The sequence below is a fragment of the Eretmochelys imbricata genome, chromosome 14 (assembly GCF_965152235.1).
Source record: "Eretmochelys imbricata isolate rEreImb1 chromosome 14, rEreImb1.hap1, whole genome shotgun sequence".
Classification (NCBI taxonomy): Eukaryota; Metazoa; Chordata; order Testudines; family Cheloniidae; genus Eretmochelys; species Eretmochelys imbricata.
The window spans coordinates 53,374,328-53,394,533 of NC_135585.1; the positions used below are offsets into that span (position 1 = coordinate 53,374,328).

A 20,206-nucleotide genomic window follows, 5' to 3' on the forward strand; every position below is an offset into this window, starting at 1 on the left:
CCCATTGTTCTTGTATCAAGAGATGGACTGAATAGCAGCTCCCCAATCTACCTTCCCCGGCCCAGTCTTTGTTTTTCTCCCCTTGTTCACGTCCCCTTATTCTCTGACAAGAACAGCTCCAATCTCGGCACACGAAAGTCCCACGTGGCCTCCCATCATTCTTGTCACCAGTCTCTGAACCTCCTCTAGTTCTGCAGCGTCCTTTTGGAGATGGGTGACCCGTACTGCACACAGTGTTCCCCATCAGGGTGTCCCTTTGATTCATATAATGACATCAGAGAATTTTCTGTATTCTCACCTAGTGCGTTCCTTATGTACCCCCAACATCTTGTTTGCTTTGTTGTCAGCTGCTGCACGCTCAGCCGAGGGCTGCGCTGGGCGATCTCCACTGACACCCCTGGGTGAGATGCTGGCCTCCTTGAATTGAATGGGAAAATGCACATAAATTTCAATGGGGTCAGCAGTTCACTCCTGCTCCTTCTCCTGAGCTGTTGTAGTTATTTTAGCAGCTAGGAAGATGGATGAGTAATCCTCAATTGTTCCTCCGCTGGACCCTATCTCTATTTGTCACACTATTTCATTTGCCAGTGGGTGGCCCGTTCCTTATGGCTGCATATTCTCCTAATCCTGCTAGGAGACCATCTACACATCTTTGGACGGTGGCGGGTGCATTCCGCAGCCCGAAAGGGAGTAAATTAAATTCATACAGCCTGACATGTGTGGTGAAGGCTGACCTTTCCTTGGCGGATTCATCTAGAGGTACCTGCCAGTACCCCTTGGTTAAGTCCAGGGTAGAGATGAACTGGGCCCATCCCAGTTTCTCTAATAGTTCATCTGTGCGTGGCATTGGATAGTTGTCTGGGCGAGTTACAGCATTTAGCTTACGGTAGTCCATGCAAAAACGTATCTCCCCATCTGGTTTGGGAACTAGAACCCCTGGAGATGCCCATGCACTTTCAGAGGGGCGGATTACCCCCATCTGTAACATATCCTGGATCTCCCGTTCTATAGCAGTTTTAGCTTGAGGAGACACCCGGTAAGGTTGGACCCTAATTGGGTGAGCATTACCTGTGTCAATGGAGTGGTATGCCCGTTCAGTCAGTCCTGGGGTGGCTGAGAACGTCGGCACGTAGCTAGTGCACAGCTCCTGGATCTGCTGTCGCTGCATACGCCCAAGGGTCATGGAGAGGTTCACCTCTTCCACACCACCAGCACTTTTCCCTTCGTAGTAGACACCTTCAGGCCACTCAGCGTCATCTCCTCCCTGGGCTGTAAACTGACAAACCTTTAATTCTCTGGAATAAAAGGGCTTTAGAGAATTCATATGGTACACCTTAGGCTTTCGGTTGGAGGTGGGGAATGCTATGAGATAATTAACGGCTCCCAGGCGCTCCTGGACCGTGAATGGCCCTTCCCACGATGCTTCCATTTTATGGGCCTGGAGCGCCTTTAAGACCATGACCTGGTCCCCTACTTTGAAGGAAGGCTCTCTGGCATGTTTATCATACCAGGCTTTTTGCTCTTTTTGAGCATCCTGTAGGTTTTCTTTAGCAAGGGCTAGAGAGGTTTGAGGGTGTTTTGTAGGTTGGTTACAAAGTCCAGAATGTTAGTTCCTGGAAAAGGTGTAAATCCCTCCCATTGCTGCTTCACCAACTGTAATGGCCCCTTAACCTCGCGGCCATATACAAGTTCAAATGGTGAAAACCCTAAACTGGGACGTGGTACAGCTCTGTAGGCAAAGAGCAACTGCTGCAACACTAGGTCCCAATCACTGGAGTGCTCATTTACGAATTTACGTATCATGGCCCCCACAGTTCCATTAAACTTCTCCACCATGTCATTTGTTTGATGGTGGTAAGGAGTGGCAACCAAGTGATTTACCCCAGGAGCTTCCCAAAGGCTTTCCATAGTTCCTGCACCTGTGAGGATGTCAGAGGGCCAACCTACCCTGGCAAAAATGTCTGCTAGTGCCTGGCACACACTTTTAGCCCTGGTGTTGCTTAGAGCTACTGCTTCTGGCCATCGGGTGGCAAAATCCATGAAAGTTAGCGTGTACTGCTTTCTTCTGGGTGTCTTTTTTGGAAAAGGACCCAGAATATCCACAGCTACTCACTGAAATTGAACTTCAATGATGGGGAGTGGCTGGAGAGGGCTTTGACCTGGTCTTGGGGGTTTTCCCACTTTTTGGCCTACCTCACAAGACTGGACATAGGTAGAAACATCCTTGCCCATTCCTTCCCAGTGGAATGACCTCCCCAAACGGTCTTTGGTCCTGTTCACCCCAGCATGGCCACTAGGATGATCATGGGCTAAGCTCAAGAGCTTGACCTGGTACTTAGTTGGAACTACCAACTGTCTCTGAGGATGCCAGTCTTCCTGGTGTCCACCAGAAAGAGTTTCCTTGTATAAAAGTCCTCTTTCTACAACAAACCTGGATTAGAAGAGCTGAGAGGCGGTGGGTTGCTCCGTGCCGCCATCCAAGCTCTCTGGAGACTTTCATCTGCTTCCTGTTCGGTCTGGAACTGTTCCCTTGATGCTGGAGGCATAGGGGCAGGGGGGTTGGAGGCAGGGGAGGAGTGGGGGCAGGGCCAGGGGCGGGCCTGAGAACTTTCAAAACAAATTGAACTCCTTTTTTGCAAAAATATCATTTGATTCCAAAAGCCGTTTTTTTGCTAAAGAAAAAAAGTAGTGATGAAACAGGTTTGTTTGGATCTAAACTCGAGGAGAAACGTGCCCTGGAGAGACAGCCCAATGATTTAGTACCACAGGGCAGTCGAGGGACGTGGTGGTTTATATGATAATTGTGTATATTAAGAGGACCTCAGCTCCGTGCGTTGCATTCCGTGTAGGCACAGGGCGGAACCTGGGATAAAAGGGAGGGGAAAGAGATCAGATATATGCTGTTTGCAGGGTTTTAGCCGTGTTGGTCCCAGGATATGAGAGACAAGGTCGAGGAATTTTTATTTTTATTGGACCAACTTCTGCTGGTGAGAGAGACAAGCTTTCAGGATCCACAGAGCTCTTATTCAGGTCTGGGTCAGGTCTGGCCCCAAGAACTTGACTCTTTCACCAACCAAAATGGGTCCATTATGAGTATGTCTACACAGCAAAGAAAAACCAGCCGACTCGGGCTGGGGCCTGTTTCATTGCTGTGTAGACATCTGGGCTCCAGCCAGAGCCCAAGCTCTGGGACCCTCCCACCACGGAGGGTCCTAGAACCCAGACTCCAGCCCAAGCCCAGGCGTCTGCACAGCAATGGAAGAGCCCCGCGAGCCCGAGTCGGCTGGCCCGGGCTAGCCGCAGGTGTCTCGTTGCCGTGTTGACATACCCTCATAGACCCCGCCCACTTTGTCTCTCTCAAGAAATAGGCTGTAATTTAGACCCAGTGACATGAAACGGGCACAGGGTGGTGCCAGAGCTTCCGGAGTGGCAGCGGGCTGGGAGATTTTATTATTATAATGATTAGTAGCTATCTGTATCACCACAGTGCTTAGGAGCCCCCCGCCTGGAGCAGGACCCCGTTGTGCTAGGCGCTGGACAAACACAGAACAAAAAGACAGTCCCTGCCCCACAATCTAAGACAAGCGACATCAGGTGGATGTTTTCTAACAGATCTGCTCTGGCTCCAACAGGAATTAATTCAGGGATGCTGTGTGGCCGATGTTATACAGGGGGTCAGACTGGGTGGTCACAGTGGCTCCTTCTGACCTTGGACTCTATCAGACAGACAGAGACAGGGGGAGTACAAAGAAACAATGGGACAATCGTGGTCAGCATGACTGGCTGGGATCTCAGCTGTCTAACCAATGTCAAGTTTTCATAATCGTGGCTTGCTCTGGGAACTGCTCTAACCCGCTCTGAGAGTGGCTCTAACCCAAGCCAGTTTATACTCAGTGAGACCTTGCTCTCCTCAGACCCAGCAGCCGGGAAAGATGACCATGCAAGTCAGTGAATGGCTGAAGTTTAACCCTTTCAGTGTATCCCAGGGAGGGCTACAGCGATACCAACAGAGGGGTAGTGGTGTAGGCCTCTGGACGGTGTGAGAGACTCGGCCAGGGGGCTGAGTCACTGAAAAACGCCTGAGAAATCACCGACAGGGCTCCTCACAAACTGAAAGACTGCAGACCCTTCCGGCTAGAAGGTGAGGTGAGAGGTGGATGCCGTGCAGTTACAAACAGGATTTAATTTTATTTTGTTTCAAGGAGGTAACAAAAGGCAATACAGTAGCAGTGGGGGAGGTTTAGGTTGGATATTAGGAAAAACTTTTTCACTAGGAGGGTGGTGAAACACTGGAATGCGTTACCGAGGGAGGTGGTGGAATCTCCTTCCTTAGAAGTTTTTAAGGTCAGGAGTGACAAAGCCCTGGCTGGGATGCTTTAATTGGGGATTGGTCCTGCTTTGAGCAGGGGGTTGGACTAGATGACCTCCTGAGGTCTCTTCCAACCCTGATATTCTATGATTCTAGGAATACCCACATGAATATACAGTGAGGTAAAGACACGTGGATAAAGGCTATGAACAGTAAATAACATTTGCATAGTAGTAACCCAGTTATCCATTTCTTACACTTCAGAATCAAACAAACACATAGTACAATGAAGGCAATGTGTAAACAAGTAACAGACTAATTCAGACTAGGAAGAACATGCAAATTTTTACCAGTGAGGATAATTAACCGTTGAACCAATTTACCCAGAATTGCAATGGATTCACCATCACTGACAATTTTTAAAATCAAGATTGGATGTTTTTCTAGAAGATTTGCTCTAGTTCGAACAGGAATTAATTCAGGGCAGTCGTACGGCTTGTGTTACACAGGTCATCTGAGATTTTCACAGAGATCCCTTCTGGTCTTGGAATCTACAAGTCTCTGACAGCCCGAGATCCACTACTGCCAACTCCAGATGTACAAAAATAATGAAAAATGAAATTTGCTTTAAAAATTTTGGGTTCTTTTTCGTTGCCTTCTGGTTTGTGAGTCTTTAGGGAGAACTCGAGTCACAATTGTAAGCTTTTCGCCATGATACTGTGGGCTAAAAACTTGCTTAAAAAAATAACAGCAGAAAGCTGAGGTTCTCAGATCAGCTCATTCCAAGGACCAGGCTTTGCCAAAAAGCAACAAATACAGTGCCATAAACTGCAGGAGTTGCCAACACTGGTATATAGGCAGAGCTTGGAGATGCCTCGTTCTACACAAGTGGACCCAGAGGATGTAATTTTCAAAAGCATCTGTGTGGCTTTGGAGTGGAGCTAGGTGGGAAACTCCTTTCCCATGCATGAGAATTTGGGAGATTTCAACATTTTATCCCATCCCAAATCAAGGTGAAGAGTCAAACTCTAGAAAATTGTCAAGAGTCAATAAACTAAACCAAAAATTCATTCTGGGTCCATTGAAACCGCTGGTTTCGATAATTTCAAAATGTTTCCATTGTAACTTTTTTTTCCCCACAGTTAAAATTCCTAAAAATGTCAAAAGAAAACGTTGTTCCGGCTCTAAAGCCCCAAAACATTCTGGTTTGAATGCATCAAAACATTTTGTTTTGAAAATTTCAAAATATTTTTCCCCCAAGAAATTTGGAGTCAGGAGATTCAGTGAAACCAACCCTGTTTTCCAAACCGTCTAGCAGCTATTCAGAACTGTCACCCTAATAATAAATAAGTTAAATGAGATCAAACGAAGCAATTCCATCTTGCATAATCCACCATGGAGCTTAGGAGCACTCTCTTAAATGCTCCTTCCCAAGCACTGGGCAGCTCCAGCAGGGAAAATGCTCTATTGAAAAGGAGCCCCAGGGCTGGAAGCTTGGTTCAGGACATCCGGAAGATCTGCTGCTATCCAGCCGCACTGCTCGGCAAAAATCCACACAGCCCAGGGGTCCTGCCCCAGGAAGCAAAACTAACGCTGAATTCATATCTAAAAGCAGCATGACTAGTCTTTGGCTCAGGAAAAAAACCATCGGTTATTAAAGGGCAAGGTCACGGGGTCGAGGCAATTAACATAGTAAGTGCAAGACTAATTCAGAGCTGTAATGCATTCATGGCCCGCACCAGCGGCTTCAGAAGACAGGTCAAGAGAAATCCTAGTGGACAGTGATGGAATAACCGGCCAAATGGAGAAGTTTGCTCCTGATCTTCATTACTTAGATGGTGGTTCATGCCCTGAAGAAAGAAGGTTTGGATCCCTTCCCAAACTCCTGTCCATTTCCTCTCTTGTATGAACAACAGTAGCTAATGACCCAGTCCATTTTTAAAAACAGTCCTGCCAAGCTCTTGGCTTCAATGACATCTTGCAGCAGTGAGTTCCGCAGGCTAATTGTGTGTTGTGGGAAAACATAGGTCCTTCAATCAGTTTCAAATTTGGTGATTTTTCAATTTTGTTAAGCGTCCCCATTGTTCTTGTATCAAGAGATGGACTGAATAGCAGCACCCCAATCTACCTTCCCCGGCCCAGTCTTTGTTTTTCTCCCCTTGTTCACGTCCCCTTATTCTCTGACAAGAACAGCTCCAATCTTGGCACACGAAAGTCCCATGTGGCCTCCCATCATTCTTGTCACCAGTCTCTGAACCTCCTCTAGTTCTGCAGCGTCCTTTTGGAGATGGGTGACCTGTACTGCACACAGTGTTCCCCATCAGGGTGTCCCTTTGATTCATATAATGACATCAGAGAATTTTCTGTATTCTCACCTAGTGCGTTCCTTATGTACCCCAACATCTTGTTTGCTTTGTTGTCAGCTGCTGCACGCTCAGCCGAGGGCTGCGCTGGGCGATCTCCAGTGACACCCCTGGGTGAGATGCTGGCCTCCTTGAATTGAATGGGAAAATGCGCATAAATTTCAATGGGGTCAGCAATTCACCCCTGCTCCTTCTCCTGAGCTGTTGTAGTTATTTTAGCAGCTAGGAAGATGGATGAGTAATCCTCAATTGTTCCTCCACTGGACCCTATCTCTATTTGTCAGACTATTTCATTTGCTAGTGGGTGGCCCGTTCCCCTCACGTGGCTAGGTCCTGCTGAAGTTCCTCCTGTTTTTCAGTTTGATTAACCTAATAATTCAGGGTCCACTGGCAATTTTGCTATTTTATTTTTTAATCCTTGTTTATAAGCTCGGCTGTAGACCGGTTGTGCGAGATGGAGTTTCTCTAGTAGCCCGTCGTGAGGTTTTTCTGCTCCTGACTGCTCTGTATTGCGTTTTTCTGGCTTGTAAACGCATCAGGTTTGCTGCAGACCCAGTTTCTCTCGGTGATGCACCTGGAAGAGCTGACGTTCTTGTCGTTCAGGTACGCGCAGTCACCGCCTCCTCTTATCAGGAACCTGCAACGAGAGAGAACGAAGCCGTCGTCAGCCAGCAGATGGGCCTGTCCTGTTACTGCCAGCGGGAGAATGTGCCTGATGCATTTGCCAGCATCACCCCATGTTAATGAATTATTTCCTCCCAGGCAGCATGGAGGACGCCATTTTGTAGTGCAAAATGGAGTCCTCCACACAGCGCGTACGCGCTGACTCAGTGGGTGCTCCGGGGCTGGAGTACCCATGGGGAAAAAAAAAATCGTGGGTGCTCAGCACCCACCAGCCACCTGTGAATCAGCACCTCCCCCGCAGCGCCTCCTGCCTGCCAGCGGCCCCGGGGATCAGCTCCAGCGCCTCCCACCCACCGCGGATCAGCTGCTCAGCGGCGTGCAGGATGCACGACGGGGAGGGGGAGGAACAGCCGCAGGAAGAGGCAGGGGAGGGGCCGGGCTGAGGGTTTGGGGCAAGGGGTGAGTGGGGGCAGTGCCTGGGACAGAGCAGGGGCAGGAAGAGGCATGGGGGGAGGCAGGGGAGGAGTGGGGGCAGGGCCTGGGGCAGAACGGGGGGGAGGGTCGAGCACCCCCCGGGATCTGAGTAAGTCGGCACCTATGGCACAGCGTGGTCTCCTGTGCAAAGTCACGCCGCACGGAGGACGCCATTTTGCTCTACAAAATGGCATCCGCCCCACAGCGCGAGCTCATGCCTAGGTCATGCGGTGTGGAGGATGCTACTTTGCAGAGCAAAATGGCGTCCTCCATGCACCGTGCCCTCGCAGGAACTGTACATGCGAGGGGTCGCCGTGTGGAGCAAAGTGGCACCCTCCGCACACTAGGGGTCACCCCCCCCCCATTTGCTGATGGTACGACCCCCAGTTTGGGAACTGCTGAGCTAACACCTGCAGCCTGGACCACTGTAGCTCTCCCCAATGTGTGAGGGGGGCCAAATGAGCCCACATCTACTCTTGCAAGTGTGTGTGGGAAGGATTTTCTAGCTAGAGCCAGGTAACGTTTTTCAGATGAAGAGTTTATTCACCAAAAAATGGAATTTTAGGTCTCCTGAAACATTTGGCCCTAAATTAATTTTTTCTTCAGGCTAAATTGACAAGGGGACTTGGGTGCCCTTCACAAAACTGGAGAAAGACGGGGTGGTAAACCCGATAGCCACCAGGTCATTAGCCTGCTTATCCAGGATGAGAATAGCGCAGGTTCAAGTCCCTACTTCGAATCAGACAGGGCAAGGACTTGATCTGGGATACAGAAGACCCAGGTGGAGTGCCCTAACCAGGGACTAGGGAGTACGGGGGATGGAGTACGGGGGATGGAGGATGGACACCACCATTGGGTCTGTGCCTGGTGCTTCCAAATTTCCTTTGCTTTTAATTTAAAAAAAAAAAAAAAAAGGGCAGTTTAAAAATGCCTGAAACTGAAAGGAAACATTTCATTTCGGGTTGAACAAAAGAAATTTCATTTGACGTGAAAGTAAAATCTTTGGCGCTTTGTTTTGCCCAGAAAACTGAAAATGTTTAGTTTCTGGTTGATGCAGGTTCTTCTGCTCCCAATTTTCAGTTCAGCCAGCGAACAGCAATATCGCTCATTCTGACAGCTCTAGATGATACACCTTCCTCTGAGGCAGCCTGCGTTGGCCACTGTCAGAGACAGGAGATGGGGCCAAATGGACCTTTGGTCAGAACCAGCCTGGGACTTCCTGTGCTCCTGGGTATGTGACAGACTCATGGAGGACCTGGCCTAGCTGGGCTGCAATGAGCAACCCAATTCCTAAAGGTGGCCCCGTGTGGCTGTGAGCATGGGAATCAGTCTCCACTCAGGAGGGTTTCTCTGCAGCCCCTTTCGTATGGACGGTCGCCGCCATGTGGGTAACTCAAACCGTGAGGTCTGTTAGCTGTGGTGGAACTGACTCACTGTGGTGCCTTTTGCTTTCCCTTGAATCTCACAGGACTCTGCAGTCTGTGGAGACAGGTGGCCGCTTTTGTGTTCAGTCATCCTGACGCACATGCAAACTCTGCTCCCTCTTTTTAACGTTGTCTCAGTCTAAGATACGGGTGTCAAACGTACAGCCCCGGATCAGGTATCACCCCTTTCCTCCAGCCTCTGACTCCCTCTAGACTCTCCAAAGGCATCGGGCCTGCAGCTCTCCAGGGACTGGAGTCTGAGTGGGAGGAAATGAGGTGGGTGGATTCGGCCCGGACAAGTTTGACCAAAAAAAAAAAATAATCACAACTTAAAATATTTCAATTTGGAAAGGCTGCCGTGGTGCCTCATGGGAGCTGTAGTTCAGGTGCCTCATGCTCCCCTTTTCTTCTATAGGCCAGGTTCCCCGTTCGGACTACCTCTCCCAGGGTGCACCATGGTCACACTAGTGGTCAAGAGGAGTCAATACATCATGGGAGATGCAGTGCAACAGCCTCAGACTCCCATTCTTCTCTATAGGCCGAGCTCCAAGTCCAAACTACATCTCCCATGGTGCCCCCGATCTCTACTGGTGAGGGGAGGTGGTGCATCATGGAATCCCTTGGCCATGCTGCACCATGGGAGTTGTAGTCCAGTTGGGGAGCCCAGCCCATAAAGGGGGAGATTGTTGAGGTTTACATGGTGAATGTTGGCTCCGTCTGAATTCAGCCTCACAACCTAGTGTTCAGAACCTAAACAGATAGAAAAAGGACTCACGAGCTGTTGAGATCAGAGCCATTCACCCATTTCCAGCGCTGCCCCTCCTGCTCTCTCCAGAGGCCAATCCAGTGTTCGGAGACACCTTTGTATCGCATCATGAGAGCCTGTAACAGAGAAAAAGGAAAGAGTTGGATTCCATGTGCGCTGCTCACAGGGCTCCGGGCAGGACAGAGTCACGTTATACAGAAAATTTCCCAAGTTAGTTAAAGCAAAGTGTGGAACTGAAACTAGAACTCCTGGGTTTCACTTTAGTGGCTTAACCTCAAGCCCATCCCTTCAGCCCCGCCTCAGTCACGGCACCTCGTACAACTGGTGCAGTGAACGTGGCAAGAAGCTGCGGATCCCAGAGGAATTCATCACACAACCCTGCCCGATTCTTTGCCTGCTGAATGAGGCAGGGGTCCCATGGGAAAACACAGCAGGGGAATCACATAACTAAAGACTGGATCATAACTGATCCACACCAAAAAGAAGGAGAAGGAAAACCAGAGTTAAGGTGGCACTTGGGAACCTTGACTTACTTCCAGTTAGAGCTGGGCAAGTTTTTGGTGACTTGTAAATTCACTGAAAAATTGTGGGCTGGAGTTCCTAGGTGCGACCCCGAGAAAAATAATCAAGTGGATTTGCTGAAACTTTCAGGAAAAAACCTCCCCTCGAGAGAGTAAAGTTCAGAGAACCCCTGCCCTGCCTTGCCCCAAAGAACACAAAAGGAAAACCCGGGGCACAGTTATAAGCAACTGAAAAAATGGAAATGCTTAGACCAGTGGTGCTCAAATGTTTCCTGTCGTGTCCCCACGTACCAGTGACGGAATCTGTCAGAAGGGGAGCTTGAGCTGAATGCGGAGCTGGGGATGGGGGAGGAGCTGGGGCTAGAGGCAGAGCTGGGGGCTGGGCAGAGCTGCAGCTGGGACCAAAACTGGCCTGGGGGAGGAGAGGGAATGAGGGCGGAGCTAGGCTGAGGCTGGGTGGGCGGAGCTGTGGCTGGGAGGCGGAGCTGGACTGGGGATGGGGTGGCCCTGCGGCGGAGGGGTGGGGCTGCAGCTGAGGGGCGGGGCGGCCCTGCGGCTGGGGCCAGACCTCGGCTGGGGCTTCCTCCCCGCCCCCCATGGGGTCTGGCTCAGGCCCCACCATACGCCCCCCACACACATTCCTCCGCACCTCCCTAGGGGAGGCCACACCCCACAGTTTGGGGACCCGTGGCTTAGGCAATTTTAACAATATGCATCATCCCGTGTGCCTGCACTATTCTACGTGGGGTCTTACCCCATCCCCCTTGTAGTTCAGCATCTTCCACTCATGAATTAAGTGACACGATTAACAAGTTACATGTGATTCGTTCTCTCTCCCAAGGGGGAGAATTGGTGTGTGTGTGGGGAGCAGTTTGTTTTGGTAGGGTTTTGTTATTTGAAGTGTACACGCTACGTGTTTATGTGAAGGCGGCCATCTTGGCTGACACACTGGGAACCCCCATAGAGAAAAAGCCCAAGTCACGCCCGCTGGAGTTAACGAGGCAACCCTCTCCAGTCAGCACAGATCCTCTGTGGACGAGCAGAGTGTAACCAGTGACACACTCACCAGTGGGTTACATTGATATCCAAGAAGACAGCACAAAGTGCACCTCGCTCTCGGAGCAGAAGGTGGTGAGGTTCTGGAGGATCCTTAGTTCCTGGGGGAGTCCATTCCGCAAACTAGGACCAGCCACCAAGGAAGCTCCATCTCCCTCACTGAGAAGTTTTGCCCTTAAATGGTGCCAGAGGAGCAGAGCTGTCAACCAAGGTCTTCATCCTGGAGCCTTACGCTCTTTTAGACACCCTGGGCCCAGGCCCCGGAGCGCCTTGAAGACCTTGACCATAACTCTAGCATAGCCTATTGTCCCCAGAATGGGTCTGTTTTTCTTCTCACCAGGTCCTGCTCGCTGTCAATCACAGCCAGGGAAGCGCCGAGCGCAGAGCAGCGTCTCTGGCTGTTGTTCCAGTTCTCTTCAGCCGCGGAGAAATAGTAGCATTTCCCTTGGTATCCGATCCAGCCGTCCGGGCACCAGGCCTTGAATTGGGGCTCTGCTTTAAGTACCAGCACTGAAATTGAGAGAGCGACATAAGGGTAAGAGCTCATCCTTTCCCTCCCCCAGATGCAAATACCCACCAGATGGAAATGAGGAAAGGCTCCAAAGGATTCCCTGCTGCTTCCTTTTTATGTGTATCAGTTATGATTAGGGCCCTACCAAATTCACCGTTCATCTTCCTAAATTTCATGGTCACAGCGTTTTAAAAATCTTGAATTTCACGGTTTCAGATATTTAAAACTTACGTTTCACGGTGTTGCAACAAAACATGAATATGTATTTAAAAATGGCAAAATATGAACACGTAAAGCCCGTAAGACTCAGCGTTTCACAAACTGGGGGTCCTGACCCAAAAGGGGGGCACAAGGCTATTGTAGGGAGGTTATGGTATTGCCACCCTTACTTCTGCTCCGCCTTCAGAGCTGGGTGGCCGGAGTGCAGAGGCGGGTGCCCGGGTGCCGAGCTGTGAAGGCAGCGATGCCACCAGCAGAAGCACAGAAGGATGGCAATTCCGTGACCCCCCCTACAATAGCCTTGCAATCCCCTTTGGGGGTGGGACCCCCAGTTTGAGAAACGCTGTGTACTTCTGTGTACTTTTACCATATAGTATAGGGTACTTTTATAGCAAAGGGTAAAAATACACAAAAGACCAGATTTCACAGTCTGTGACAGGTTTTTCACTACCGTGAATTTGACAGGGCCCTAGTTATGATACTATATGTGGTCACCTGTTATGTTTTTCCACAGGACTCCTGCCTCATTCAGTGTGCAAAGAACAGGGCAGCATTGTGTGATGAATTCATCTGGGGTTAGGATGACCAGATATCCCGATTTTATAGGGAGAGTCCTGATTTTTGGGTCTTTTTCTTATATAGGCTCCTATTACCCCCACCCCCGTCCCAATTTTTCACATTTGCTGTCTGGTCACCCTATCTGGGGTCCACAGTCCTGAAAAATCTGGCCGCTCCCCTGAGAGTGGGGAGGTAGAAAAGGAAATCTGGGGAATACGGCAGTCAGAAACCAAAATCCCACATCACAGTCAAATGCCCACTGTTAAACAGGAAAGCTGAGCCTGGCCCACTGCCCCCTGCAGGCTAGAAATGAGACACACACCTACCACCTTTCTGTACCGAAATCAGCTTTGGGAATTCATCATCATCATGTTCCTATTACGCCTCTGGCATTTAGGGCCGTGACAAAGCTCTTCCATGCCTGTCTGTTTCTGGCAAGTCTTTCAATGGTTCCCCAGCTGTGCCCCAGGTTTTTTAGCTTGGTTTCCACAGCTCTTTGCCATGTTGTTTTCGGGTGGCCTTGTTTTCGCTTGCTTCAGGTGTCCATCTTATTGCTACTCTGGTGATGGAATCAGTTTCCATCCAAAGCACATGGCCGATCCATCTCCAACACCTCCTGGCAATGATGGTGCTCAGATCCTCTTGGCTGCACCGTGTCAATAGACCTTGGTTTGAGATTGTTCTGGGCCAAAAGATATGGAGGATTTTTCTGAGGCAGGTCGTATGGAATGAAGACAGTCTGGGCATGTGATACTTTCTCATTCCCCAGCTTTCTGCACTATAAAGTAGTGTTGAAAGCACGCAGCTCTGATAAATCTTGAGTTTGGTTTTGGTGTTGTTTCCAGACCTTATTTAAGCTCCTAAAGGTGTTCCTGGCTTTATTGATTTTGTTCCACTGTCCTGGCTGATGGTGCTGCCCAAGTATGTGAATGTTTCTACATTGGTGAGAACATAATCCTCTATCCGTACTGGTGATGGTGAGGCAATATTAAAGGTCATGAGATCTGTCTTATTCACCTCTGGGATTACTCTAACCAGCCACTAGGTGACACTATAAGTACAGGGGAGTTTCTAGAGTCCAGGTCAAACCCGGAATCAATGTAACAGGCCTTTAGTTGTCGCTGTTCCTTGTCAGTGCAGTGTAGACATACTCTGGGAGCTGCAGTTTAGGGTACATCTACACTGCAATAAAACACCCGCGGCTGGCCCACGTCAGCTGACTTGGGCTCATGGGGCTCGGCCTGCAGGGCTATAAACTGCAGTGCAGATGTCGAAACCCAAATTTATTTTTTAAAGTCACATAATTTCTAAGCTGATCTCATGATTTTCGGGGCATGACCTGTGGTTTGTCCCATGCTCGGGCTGGGTACCATTGCTCAGGGAGGTGGTGTTCCAACACCGAGGGAAAATCTTTGTCAGCGTAGGCTGGGTCTGTACTATGGTGTTATGCCGGCATAGCCAGAGCGACACAGCTATGCCAGTGTAGTCTCCATAGGGCAGACATCCCCGACACGGCAGGCTCTTTGGAGGAGAAGTTCCTTTCCTGTTCGTATTATCTCAGGAACTGACGTTTTTCCCTTTTGTTACAAAGATACATACTTCCCCAGGAAGACAGCGTAAAGGGCCAGTTTTGTCGTCACAAACAAGGCTCCAGAAGGGAGCAGGAAGGAAGGAGAGTCTGAGGATGCGTTCCTGGCCCCCACGGCTGATGCCCGAGAGGAGGCAGCCTGTGACGCTGGGTACGTCTGCACGACAATGGCACTGCTAGGAGGCCGCAGCCGTGCCATGGTCGTGCCGGAGCGTAGAAACGTCCTACATCAACGGAAGGGTTTTCCCCATCGCGGTCGTTAACCCACCTCTCCGAGAGGCGGTAGCTAGGCCGATGGAAGGACCCTTCTGTCGATCCAGCCGTGTCTACACTGGGGGGTGGGCTGATCTAACCGTGGTGGTCCGGGCATGGAATTTTTCACAGCCCTGAGCGGCGTGGCCGGCTCGATGTAAATGGAACACGCAGACCCCGGGATTAGCCACTCACCTGCCAGAGCAACAACAGCAGCAATCAGAATGACAAGTACAACGCTCACTGCGACTGTAGACGCAGCACGCTTCCCGAGCCTGCAGCTTCGGCCATCACCTGAAAGAGAAAAAGCCCTTAATCCTCCTGAGAGCGGGGTACCCGGAGTCAGTAGCGGCACCAGGGTCTGAGCTGCGTTGGTGCAAGGAGCATTGCGCTGAACGGCTGCCGTTAGCGATCGATGGAATAGGAGCCCAGGAGTGTCAGTCTGTCTGTGTGTGTCACTCTGGAGCCTACGATGTCTGCAGAGTTACTGGGAAGCCATGGAAGTAGCTACTAATATGGCCGAAAGCTCTTTTTGTTTGGAATATCACCAGGTTCATTCACCACGGACATCCCCGGCCTCCTACCGCCCACTTTTTAAGCTCTCAGCCATTTAGACTTTACAGATTACACTGTGCAGTGTACAGCGACAGTAAGGGATATATCTATGCCATGCCCAGAGCCTAGACCAGCGGTTCTCGACCAGGGATACGGGGCCCCCGGGGGGCCGCAAGCAGGTTTCCGGGGTCCGCCGAGCACGGCCAGTGTTAGTCTTGCTGGGACCCAGGGCCGAAAGCCCAAGCGCCGCTGTGCAGGGCTGAAGCCCGGGGCCTGAGCCTCCCACCGGGGGCTGAAGCGGAAACCTGAGCAACTTAGTTTTGGGGACCCCTGTGGTTTGGGGCCCTGGGCAGCCGCCCTGCTTGCTACCTTCTAAAACAACAGTGGGCCGTGGAGTTTTTATAGCATGTTGGGGGGGGCCTCGGGGCCCACGTTAGGGCACGGCCACGGCAGCGCTGTGACGTGGGCAGTGCAGTGTCGCTTTATCGCCGGGGGAGAGCGCTCCCGGCCGTAAAAAATAACCATCCCGAATGAACCGCTGGCCTCGACCATTGTGATGTCAGAGGTGACTCAACCAATCGCCGTCCTTACTCTATATGCGGTTTGCGTGCAACAGTTTCATTGGCTGCATGAGGGATGACTGCCCAGATGGCGGCTTACTTAGCCCAGCTGCCCGGCCTGTGCCACATGATGAACGGGGCTGTTTAATTCCACTCCCTGCTCCTTCCCGGACTCTCCCAGCGCTGGCATGCAGAGCGTCCCAAGGGCGACTGGCTCCAAGAGAACGTGGGAGAAGGGACAGGAGTGTGGGACTCACCCTCACTTGGCAGTCTGTGCCCCTGCCCAGCCTGTGCCCTCTCCCAGACACTAAGTCTGCATGCCTAGCTGTGCCTAAGAGGCTGGGCTGCTCCAGAGACAGCTGAGAGTTTCTTTCTTCACACAAGAAACTCATTCCAGGCTGGCCAGCTGATGCCAATTCCTTTTTGTGATAGTTTTCTCAGTTTGGAAAATAGTTTTCATATGTTTTAGTTCAAACCACAAATTTTTCAAAAGTGCCTTTTTCTGTGTACGTCCACATTGCAAAGAAAAAGGGATGTTCTGAAGTGGGGTTGGCTACCCTGTATGAGCTAACTTGGGTTAAAATGGCAGCAAAGACCTTTAAAGCAACTGGGGTTAGCCCCCCAAGTTCAACCCCAGGCTCCATTTCAGGCTTTAATGTGAGCTGCTAGCCCGAGTTGCCATGTCTTTACTGCTATTTTCACCCAAGTGAGCTAATGTGGGTTACCTACCCCAGTTAAGAACACACCTTTTCCCGCAGTGTAGACGTATGCTCCTCTCTCTTCAGAAGTGATCAGAGCACTGTGGACCTCAGAAACCTTCCCATCAAAATTGATACAACTATGCAAAACATTTTAGCTTCAATGAAGCTACATATTTTGATGGAAAATGTTCCCACCAGCTTTACGCATTTCCTCTGAAGGAGTTTTGAATCTTTGCTCACTGACGATTCATGATGATCTCAGATATGGACGGAAAGAACCCAGGCAGCCCCTGGGGGAGAGGAGTCCTCGAGGTTTGGGGGAACTAGATCAGTCCCCAACATAAAAAATCTCCTGCCTTATCTAGGTAAGGTCTTCTTTGGCCCCTCCGTCCACAACATGTGAACACCTCACAGTCTGTTAATGAATTTATCCACACAGCTGCCTTGTGAGAGTGGGAATTACTGTTCTGACCATTGTAAAGACAGGAAACTGAGGCAGAGAGAGACTAACACTTGCCCAAGGTCACACAGGGAATCAAACCCAGGTCTTCCAATGCCTGGCCTAGCCCCCAAACCACTAGGCCACCCTTCCCTCAACAGTCAGCGCTGGGGTGAATGGGAAAAAATCCTGCCCCCAATCAATGTGACTCACAGCTACAAAGAGTCAGGTGTGCACAATGAGCTGAGGGAGTTGCAGTCCCAGCAGCTATGCAGGACGGTGGGGTTCACACAGGGGGTTTGTAACACACGGGAACAGGAAACATGCGCAGGACCGCCTGTGTCCACACACACGGACGGGGAAAAACTGGCCCCAAAGAACAGCAGGAAAAAGGAACATGAGGCGGTGAAGGGAGAGAGACAGGGCCGATCTTCAAATGGGGGTGCAAGATGAGGCCCCGCAGGATATATCTGCTCCGCCCCTCCCCACCACACTCCCCCCAGTCAGAATCCCAGCTGGTTGTTCAGGCCTGTAGGAGCTCACTGGGGTGGATGCACCTGTGAAAATCTCACCCTCAACAACAGAAGGAAGAGGATCAGGAAGGCAGGAGAATAAAGTGAGACATAAATAAAGGAAATAAAGGGGCTATTGCCAAGTTCCCCCACCCCCCAGGACACGGCCTTGATCCCAGATGCACACACAGGATATAGCAGCTGTGAGTGCAAACCGGCTGCCCTGCTCATAACTGTGATCAGCTCCCCGCTGCCGCAAAGCGCCTGGCCGTTTACAGCCAACGCTGAAAATAGAACCCCACCTGTGCAAGCCGCAGCCTCTCTCCAGCCAGGGACGCTCCAGCGAGCCGGTTCCCCTTCGCTGCCTGGCTCTCTATGGCGGTCAAGGGGCTGCTGAATCTCAGCTCCCTTCCCCGCTTTCCCAGGCCGTCCGAGTGTCACAGCCCCAGAGCCGCAGCTAACAGCCGTCTGCACCGACATCTACACAGGGACCGAGATGCTAGAAACATTGAGTCACAAGCAAGGAACTGCTCCAACGCTCCTGTAGGGCGTGGGCATCCGTGTGACATCCTGTGATCGCTTTATGCACCAGTCACGCTGCTCAGGGGTTTCCAGTCTGCATCGTCCCCACCCCATCCATTGCTGGCCCCTTCCCCTCCCATACACCCTCCCCCCTTGCTACTGGCTTCCTGTCCCACCCCGCTGCTTCCTCCCCTCCCTTCCCACCGCTGCTGCTTCCCGCCCCCCCAACACACACATCTCTCCCACCCACAGCTGACACCTTCCCTTCCGAACCACTGCTGATCCTCTGGCTGATGACCCCTTCCCCCACCCACCGCTGCATCCTCCCTGCCCTCGATCCCTCCCGCTGCTCATTCACCCTCCTCCAGCGTCAGCCAGACCTTGGCGTGGAGGGGACCAGGTGACGTCTACACTGCAGTCGGCAGGTGTGACTGCAGCTCGGGTGGACGTGCCGGATCTAGCGAGTGTCGCCAAAATCTAGCAGCGAGCAGCGTCAGTGCAGGCTTTGGTGCGAGCTAGGAAGGCAGGTACATACGGGGTGGGGTCAGAGGGGCTCACACCGCCCATGCTGAAAGCCGGGCCACTGCTCCGCTGCTGTTTTTAGTGCCACTCACTAAATGAAAGCTAGCTCAGGTCTGCAAACGTACCCCTGGCTGCAGTATGGACAGTCCCTTAAACAGAAGCTTAGACATTTGCAGAGTTGGGGACTGGTCAACACAAACTTGCACCCACCCCTCGTGTTGTGTTGGCTCTCTGGCAAGTCTGGGCAGTGACAATCCTAGTTGAGATGTTAAGAGTTGTGTCCTCTTTTGATTTAGCAAATGAATCACTTCAAAAAACCCAATTAAAAAACCCAAACACCGATTTAAGGTAAATCAAAACAGGGCGCTTACAGTACATTTGCAATCAGTGGGCGGGTGATAAATTCCCCTACTCTCCCCTCTTAAACTACTGTTCATATAATTCAAGTTAGTTTTATTTAGCGACTGTCACGAGTTAGAAACTTAAAAAACCCCAAAAATTTGTAAAAAAACCCCAGATCCCAACTTAACAGTGAGATGGTTAAAGGTTGGTTTTGGCTTCATCTGCTAGACAAGTGAAATTCAGGGCACCTCCCTGCTTGGCTGCCCCCCACTAGCCCTTTCCAGACCCTGCACCCCACTTCTGCAGCCCTGCTAAGGTGCATACAGATGTTTGCTCTGCTGGAGGGGTCTGCAGAGGACAGCATGGAATTTGGGGTGGGTGGATGGAGCAGGAAAAAAGCAGTCAGAGAGAGCGAGGGAAATGGAGAAGGGAATCTCAGCACATCGCTCCACCTGCAACCTGTTCCCTCCTGAAGTCATGTCTCTGGGCAGAGTTCCTCTGCGCCGTGTCCAATGGCTCCCAGGACACCAGTGAGGTGCGATGGGCACTGTCCTGGGTTCTTTTCTCGGTGTCCCTCTCTGAATCCCGGATTTTGAATCTGTGACCCTCACTCCCATCCCTGTTTTTTCATTTGTTGTCCCCACAGTGACCAGCTGAAAGCCTGGGTTCAGTGGCTTCTCCCCTTAAGCTGGGGGTAGGGTCCTACACCCACCTATCCCCACTGCTTCACTAGGGACAACCTGCTTAAGTCAGCTCACTTCCCTGGGATACTAGGGCCTGGGTTCTGTTCTCAACTCTGCTACTGCCTGACTTTGCGCAAGTCACATCCCCTCTCTGGGGCTCAGTTTCCCTCCCTAACACAGGGAGAGCGATACTGGCTTCCCTTGGTAAAGTGCTCTGAGATCTCCTGATGACAAGGGCTGTCAGACCTGGGGATTATCATCATGGGCGTCCTCTGTTTCAGTGGCTCCTGCCTCCAGGAGACAGTGAAAAAGACCCCAATGGATTTGAGGCCTCTGGAGCACGGTCTGTTAGCTTGGAATTTTGGGGAGAGGCTTGAAGACACTTAGCTTAAGTCCCCTAAGCATGCTGGGAAAACTGAAAGGCTGTTGACATATTTAAGGCTCCCCGAGATGGTTGAGTTTTCGAGTTAAGATGGTTGGGCTAAAAGATCCTGGAAAACTCTGCCAAAGTCCAGTGAGGGGGGGGAGGGATAGCTCAGTGGGGGGAGGGATAGCTCAGTGGTTTGAGCATTGGCCTGCTAAACCCAGGGTTGTGAGTTCAATCCTTGAGGGGGCCATTTAGGGATCTGGGGCAAAAATTGGGGATTGGTCCTGCTTTGAGCAGGGGGTTGGACTAGATGACCTCCTGAGGTCCCTTCCAACCCT

The 20,206-nt window shown here is 51.0% G+C and overlaps 1 protein-coding gene across 1 annotated transcript; it reads right to left on the reverse strand.

The window, feature by feature from the left end:
- Positions 1–4,168: 4,168 nt before the first annotated feature.
- LOC144274554 (C-type lectin domain family 2 member B-like) lies at positions 4,169–17,912 on the reverse strand. The gene is made up of 5 exons (XM_077833430.1): positions 17,735–17,912; positions 14,861–14,959; positions 11,875–12,047; positions 9,970–10,076; positions 4,169–7,309 (listed from the first exon to the last, which is right to left on the reverse strand). The coding sequence occupies exons 1-5, from the start codon at positions 17,910–17,912 to the stop codon at positions 7,138–7,140; spliced, it is 729 nt and encodes a 242-aa protein (XP_077689556.1). The 3' UTR covers positions 4,169–7,137.
- Positions 17,913–20,206: the final 2,294 nt, after the last annotated feature.